This window comes from Cebus imitator, unplaced genomic scaffold (genome assembly GCF_001604975.1).
Source record: "Cebus imitator isolate Cc_AM_T3 unplaced genomic scaffold, Cebus_imitator-1.0 Scaffold52, whole genome shotgun sequence".
Classification (NCBI taxonomy): Eukaryota; Metazoa; Chordata; class Mammalia; order Primates; family Cebidae; genus Cebus; species Cebus imitator.
The window spans coordinates 1,242,612-1,250,102 of record NW_016107367.1 but is presented as its reverse complement, the minus strand read 5'-3'; the positions used below and the strand labels follow the sequence as shown (position 1 = coordinate 1,250,102).

At 46.5% G+C, this 7,491-nt stretch overlaps 1 protein-coding gene and 1 long non-coding RNA gene across 10 annotated transcripts in view; one reads left to right on the top strand and one right to left on the bottom strand.

Annotated features, from left to right (window-relative positions):
• Positions 1 to 2,339, bottom strand: part of LOC119471147 — a 12,379-nt gene extending 10,040 nt beyond the window's left edge. The window contains exon 1 of the long non-coding RNA XR_005200150.1: positions 1,848 to 2,339. This is a non-coding gene — a long non-coding RNA (uncharacterized LOC119471147). The remainder of the gene's footprint in view (positions 1 to 1,847) is intronic.
• A 61-nt stretch (positions 2,340 to 2,400) lies between these two features.
• Positions 2,401 to 7,491, top strand: part of WDR20 (WD repeat domain 20) — an 85,136-nt gene continuing 80,045 nt past the window's right edge. For 4 of the 9 annotated variants that reach the window (XR_005200149.1, XM_037738295.1, XM_037738294.1 and 1 more), the window contains exon 1: positions 2,401 to 2,754. Coding sequence is in view for 8 of the 9 variants with exons in the window: in XM_037738295.1 (XP_037594223.1) it covers positions 2,506 to 2,754 (249 nt within the window). In the remaining variant the exon portion in view is untranslated. The remainder of the gene's footprint in view (positions 2,755 to 7,491) is intronic. The other 5 variants (XM_017528080.2, XM_037738302.1, XM_037738297.1 and 2 more) reach the window with 5 other exon arrangements.

The following is a 7,491-nucleotide window of genomic DNA, read 5'->3' as shown; positions in this document are numbered from 1 at the left end:
TTTTTTTTTGAGACGGAGTTTCACTCTTGTTACCCAAGCTGGAGTGCAAGGGCACGATCTCGGCTCACCCGCAACCTCCGCCTCCTGGGTTCAGGCAACTCTCCTGCCTCAGCCTCCTGAGTAGCTGGGATTACAGGCACACGCCACCATGCCCAGCTAATGTTTTGTATTTTTTTGGTAGAGACGGGGTTTCACCATATTGACCAGGATGGTCTCGATCTCTTGACCTCGTGATCCACCTGCCTCAGCCTCCCAAAGTGCTGGGATTACAGGCTTGAGCCACCGCGCCTGGCCGCTTTTTTTTTGTTTTTTTTTAATAGAAACGGGGTTTCTCCATGTTGGCCAGGCTGGCCTCGAACTCCTGACCTAAGGTGATCCACCCACCTCGGCCTCCCAAAGTGCTGGGATTACAGGCATGAGCCACCACGCCCAGCCCAAATTTTTTTTTAACTTTTGCTTGCTGGGTTTTTTTCCCCAAAAAAGTATAAATACTTTTTTTTCCTCTTGATAACAAGGAAACACAGATAAATTGTTTTTAGATTATTCAAGCTGTCACTATCCCTCAAGTTGATTACTGTAAGATATGTCTTTTCAATGTAAAGTATCACAGTTATGGAGTTTGGGATATAGCCACGGCAACCACAGAATATGTGGTGGGTTTTTTTTTTTTTTTTTGAGACGAGTCTTACTGGGGTGCAGTGGCACAATCTCGGCTCGCTCAACCTTCCGGGTTCAAACGATTCTGCTGCTGCTGCCGCCTCGCCCTTCCGGAGTAGCTGGGACGACAGGCGCGTGCCACCACGACTGGCTAATTTTTTGTATTTTTAGTTGGGACGGGGTTTCACTGTATTAGCCAGGATGGTCTCGATTTCCTGACCTTGTGATCCGCCCACCTCCCAAAGTTCTGGGATTACAGGCGTGAGCCACCACACCTGGCCCATACCCTAGTGTTTTAAGATTTCTGATCTCTACGTGACTTTTAGGGAAAGTCAGACAACACCAAAACAATTGTAACAAAAAAATTTAAGTATTTTTAAGGCTCTATTAATTATGACCTCAGTGCTTTTTTTTTTTTTTTTTTTTTTTTTTTTTTTTTGGCAACACTACAAAGGAGAAAGATATTATCAAATGTATTATTACATCATTGGCACAGTTTCTATTGGTATCTACTTGCTTTGTGGTACAGAAAATGTTTATGATTTAGATTTCTCCTAATTTAGAAATTGCCCCCGTTCACTTCTTTTGTGACCCTCCAGATGTAATCTGAACTTTCAGGAATAGTTCAATCTCAGTGTTACAAATATTGGTTTCCCCCCCTCCCTGGAATTCTATCAGAATGTTTCTGTCACTTTTGAAACTTTCTTATTCTGGTGCAACATGCCAAGAAACCCAAGTATAAAATAGTGACTGTTTAATCTTACTTTGGCACGTGTGCCCGTCCTTATAAATCTAGACCCTGTGCATTACATGCATACCGCTAACCCTACGGATCTCCTAGTAAACAATCTTACAGACCCCACTTGAGGCTTCTGAAAAAGAATCAATTACCTTAAATGTTATTAGAGCTCTTCATAAACTACTGAGCAAGAGAAGCGAATCTTGCAAAGACGCGGTCCGCAGTTCCCAAAGCGCTGCCCCGCCCCGCCCCGCCCCGCCCCGCCCCCTGTCTAGGAACACCTGGTGAGGACAAACCTTCGCTAAGAAGCGGAGGCCGCCAGTGCTCACCACACAGGAATGAGAACATCTGGCTTGAGAATACCCATGCTCTGCCACATTCTTCTCTCTCCCCACCCCGCCTAAAAAAAAAAAAAAACACAGTGAAGCGTAAATCTTGAGTCCTTCAGTACCTTCTCAGAAACGGCGGCTAGGAGGCTTCACAGGGGATTCCTGACAGGGGACCCAGACGGTCGCGCGGGTCCTCAAGCCCTCTAGACGGGACAGTCTCAGTCCCGAAGGGAGGGCCCAGGAGGGCTGGAGCCGTCCCAGCTTCCTGCAGGGGACCCCGCGTGCTGGCCCCGAAGCAGTGGCAGTCGGGGTGGCGCTCTTCTTCCGCTCTTCTCTTCGGGGTCTCGGTGCCCCTCAGAGCAGGGCGGGAGATAGCTGAGGAGGCGCCCTCAAGTTCACCTCAAGGTCCGGACGCCAGCCCCGCCGCGGCTTCCCCAGACCGGCTTTGCGTCGGCCCTGGCGGATGCGGAACGATCAACTTGACCCCCCAAGCAGGAGCCGGCTTCACCTGGGAAGCAGCCCAGCAGCCCGGAGGCCACGCCCAAGGGAGGAGCCTGCGGACGCCCCGCCGCGTGGAGCGAGCCAGGTGAGCACGCCTGCGCAGTCAGGCCGTAAACAAGCCCGCCCCTTCTCTTCGGCCCGCCTTCGTGGGGATGGCCCGCGGGTGGGAGGGGCGAGAAGGAAGAGGCAGGGGGTGGGGGGAGAGCGAGCACCAGGAACAGCGCCTGCGCGGTGGGCGTGATCCGGGCACTTAGGGCAGGATGAACGCTGCTTTCCAAGATGGCGACGGAGGGAGGAGGGAAGGAGATGAACGAGATTAAGACCCAATTCACTACCCGGGAAGGTCTGTACAAGCTGCTGCCGCACTCGGAGTACAGCCGGCCCAACCGGGTGCCCTTCAACTCGCAGGGATCAAACCCTGTCCGCGTCTCCTTCGTAAACCTCAACGACCAGTCTGGCAACGGCGACCGCCTCTGCTTCAATGTGGGCCGGGAGCTCTACTTCTATATCTACAAGGGGGTCCGCAAGGTACCGACCCGGGCGTCACCGGGGCCCGCCAGCAGCGTGGGCAGAGGCCGGGAGCAGGGCGGTGACAGCAGGGCCAGGGTGACCGAGACGGGTGGCCGTCGCTCTTACTTTTGAGTGGGCCGGTAACTCCACTGGGGTGCTCCTGAGGAGAGGGGATTCAGGAGTGAGGAGGGTGGTGGCGGTGGCGTTTCGAAGGAGTGGGGGCTGTGGAAAGGGACCGTGGGGCGCGGGGTTCCGCCTGGGAGTCTCCTGGAGGAGCCGGCTGCGTCCCCTCCAGCCTGGTCCGTCAGGCTCTGACATGGCCAGGGAGCGGGCCTGCGAGTCCCCGGAAGAGGTGGGGTGGCCGTCTTGTCTGCTTCGCTTGCCTAGCCTCCCTGGAGGCTTGGAAGTCCCTCCCTGGGTTAGAGAACAGGGGCGCAAGACGGCTTAGCAAGATCTCAGTAAGGCGGAACCCGGGCCGGGGAGCGGAGGACCGAGACTAGGTCAGAAAGAACCTGCTCGGCACGCAGGGCTACTCCACCTGCTGCCGCACTGACACTTCCTAGGAGCTTCTCCTGGTGTTAACACTTCTATTTCCGAAAACATCCGCGGGAGGACGGCTGTCACTGTCTCCGCCGAGGGGACCTTCTCAAAGATTGTTAAGGAGGGTCATCTTGTCCCTGTAGTATGAGAAGGGCTGAGTACTACAGTTGTTGGCAATAATGTTTCCAGGTTCAGAGGGGTGGTGTGTGAGTGCCCAGATTAATCTTGTCCAACAAGTCAGACTGTGTCCCAAACAGGGAGGAATATGCCTTAAAAGCTGCTTTAAAGGGACCATCCTTTTTGGCGGGTGAGTTACCAGTAATTCTGTGAAGCATGTAAGCATCCTTTAAAAGTATCTCTTTAAAAGCAGCAATTTATTAGAGCTTTTCTTTCATTGGCTATGTAACTATGTTTTCAGTGAGAATTGCTTATTTTTGAGATTGTAGTCTGACTTGATTTCATGGAAGAGTGAGGAAATTAATGCATCCTACACCACCTCCAAATGGGACAAGGTGATAAAAGATTAATTCGTAAATGTATGTTAGTATGAAAATAAATTGTGCATAGTGAAGAGTGAACATTCCCTAGGATTTAAGGATTTTTGCTTGTTAAAAGAGCTGGGGAAATGACAGTGGTATCTAAATGTAGCAAGTTGTTTCTTTCGTTCAGGGTGAATCTTTTTTATTAGCGTTTATGATAAGTGTTTAGGGTATGCTGTTGGAAGTTATTGAAGGTAAATCGCTTGACCTTTTTTTTTTTGTCTTTTGGTATTGCAAAAGCTTGAAGTAGTCTTCAGTCTAGGAGCTGAAGTTTTACTCCTACTTCCAACATTGTCACTTACTTGTTGGGTGACCTTGGATAACTTAGTCAACTTACATTTGCACCTCTTTAAAAAGGGAATGTTACAGTGCACGTGTTGTAATTAATAATATAATAACTGTGGCCAGGCATGGCTCATGCCTGTAATCCCAGCACTTTGGGAGGCCCAGGCGGACGGATCACCTGATGTCGGCAGTTCGAGACCAGCCTGACCAACGTGGAAAAACCCCGACTCTACTAAAAATACAAAATTAGCCGTGCGTGGTGGTGCATGCCTGTAATCCTAGCTGCTTGGGAGGCTGAGGCAGGAGAATCACTTGAACTTGGAAGGCAGAGGTTGCAGTGAGCTGAGATTGCACCATTGCACTCCATCCTGGGCAACAAGAGTGAAGCTTTGTCTCAAAAAAAAAAAAAAAAAAAAAAAAAAAAAAAAATATATATATATATATATATATATATATATATAAAATAACTGTAATGAACTTTAAGGCCCTGAAGCACTCAGTATATGTAAAATATAGTTAAATACTAAGAGTAACTGTCAAATAAGAAGCTGCCATCTTGACGTTGATATTCAGAATGAAAGGATCAATTTTGTCTCTGGAAATTAAATTAGAATTTTAATTTTTAAAAATGCAATGTGCCTAAAAACTAAATTAACTAGCAATTGTTAATGCAGGCATTACTTTAAAAAATTTTTTTCTGGCTGGGTGCGGTGGCTCATACCTGTAATACAAGCACTTTGCAAGGTCAAGGCGGATGGATCATCTGAGGTCAGGAGTTCAAGACCAGCCTAGCCAACACGGTGAAACCCTGTCTCTACTGAAAATGCAAAAATTAGCCAGGCATGATGGCATGCGCCTGTAATCCCAGCTACTCAGGAGGCTGAGGCAGGAGATAGCTCTTGAACCCGGGAGGCAGAGGTTGCGGTGAGCTGAGATTGCGCCACTGCAGCCTGGGTGATAAGAGACTCTGTCCCACCTCCAACAATTTTTTTTTTTTTTTTTTCTTTGAAGGGTTGTTACTTTAGAAGCATCCTAATGGCAAAACTTATCTGGATCCAGTAGCCCTGGTTTACATCATAAAGATAGGTTTCTTGCCTGGAAATATTGTAATAGTGTTCTCTTTTAGTGGGACGCCATTCACTGAAGGGTAAAAGTAGGCAAGGTTTTTAAAACTATACCAAAAAATTATTTTAAATAAGATGAATCTGAAATACATAAATTGCCCTTACCTGCACAATTTGAGTGTTTTAACGTGTTTGAGGGGGGTAAGATTTCATTTTCATGTGGTAGTATCTGGTAGATAAATTTGCATTATGTCGCAGATGTTTCAACTCTTTTTTAATTGTAACTTAAAATTTTTTTCCATGAATGACTTTGCATTTATTTATTGTTATTTCTGAGTATAAGTGACTTTTTGTGACTATTTTTTGATTTAAAATATAGGAAATAAATTTTCCTTAATTGGAAAACCAAAATTTACTTTTTAGAGTTAGTAATGTTTATTTTTGACAGTTGGCCATTAAACATATTTTTATTTTTGTTTTTAGAGACAGGATCATATTCTGTTGCCTAGGCTGGAGTGCGATAGCATGCTTATAGTTCACAACAGCCTCAAACTCCTGGGCTCAAATGATCCTCCCTCTTAAGCCTCCCTAGTGCCTGGAACACAGGCATGCACCACCAAGCCTGGCTAATTTTTTTTTAAAAATTTTGTTTTTAAGAGATGGAGGTCTTGCTGTGTTGCCCAGGCTGGTCTTCTGGCCTCAAGCAGCCTTCCTGCCTCAGCCTGCTAAAGTGCTGAGATTATGTATGTGACTTTACCACGCCCAGCACACAGTTGGCTGTTTTGACTGTTTTTTTTTTTTTTCCTTTGAGGCATGTACAATTTTACAACAATTATTTGGATTATTCAGAAGATCTAATTTTGATGAATAAATTCAACTTAAGTCTGTATGTAAAATGAGTAGAAAATAGGTCTTTTCAAGAACTTAAATCATGAATTATGTGCTGCCATTCCTGAGGGGAAGCATGGGGTCCTGGGGAAATGGAGTGGGTGACGAAGTAGTCTAACATTCACGCTGAGGAGTGCAATCTTGACCCTTTTAAAAAGGTTTACAGATCAGTGTCTGGAGCTAGAAGGAACTTTACCTCCTCAGAGAAAACCAAGGCCAGAGATGGGATGCAAACCTGTATTAGAATTTTTTCTCATAGTAAGGAAAATGAAGCCTAACTGAATCTAAACAACTATCTTAGAAGCGGCTGAGCTTTTTATATCATATACTCCAAGCACTTCAGAATCTACCCCAGCATTTTGCCATATATTATTTTATTGAATCCTTGAGGTAAATTAAAACATCTTTTCACAATCGAGGAGGTTTGAAATCAGGTTTCTTGTATGAGGAGATATAGTTTTGCAAATTTATTGAACTAAAGCCAGTATTAACATTGATTTAATGCTGACACTAATGATTTCACCAGATTTGAGTGACTACTGTGATAGTAATAATACTAGGCAAGATGATGTGAGGTACTCAGAGCCCATAAGACCCTGTCCCTCTCCCCAAAAGACTTTCAGCTACTAGCTCTCAAACATCTTTATTACATACTTTGTTCTCCTTTTTGAAAAAGAGGTTGTATTCGGGTGCAATGGCTCATGCCTGTAATCCCAGCACTTTGGGAGGCTGGGGTGGGAGGATCACTTGAGCCCAGGAGTTTGCGACCAGCCTGTTCAATGTAGCAATACTCTGTGTCTTCTAGAAAACAAAAACAAAAAAAATTAGCTGGACATGGTGGTATGTGCCTGTCCAGCTACTTGGGAAGCTGAGGAGGGAGCATCTCTTGAGTGCAAGAGTTAAGGTTACAGTGAGCCATGGTTGTGCCACTGCACCCCAACCTGGGCAACAGAAGGAGACCCTGTCTTTTAAAAAAAAAATTGCTGGGGACTATGTGCGGTGGCTCATGCCTGTAATCCCAGCACTTTGGGAGGCTGAGGCAGGTAGAGCACCTGAGGTCAGGAGTCCGAGACCAGCCTGGCCAATATGGTGAAACCCTGTCTCTACCAAAAATACAAAAATTAGCTGGGCGCTTGCCTGCAGTCCCAGCTACTTAGGAGGCTGAGGCAGGAGAATCGCTTGAACCCAGGAGGCAGAGGTTGCAGTGAGCCAAGATTGTACCACTGCACTCCAGCCTGGGTGACAGAACTAGACTCTGTCTCACAAAAAAAAAATTGTTTCAGGATGTAGGATATAAAAGATGTCAAAGGTGTAGCTGGGCTTATTGGACCAATCCTCTTATTTCATAGAGATCTGTTTTCACATAAATATGAGTGGCCTCCAGGCCGGGCGCGGTGGCTCAAGCCTGTAATCCCAGCTACTCAGGAGGCTGAGGCAGG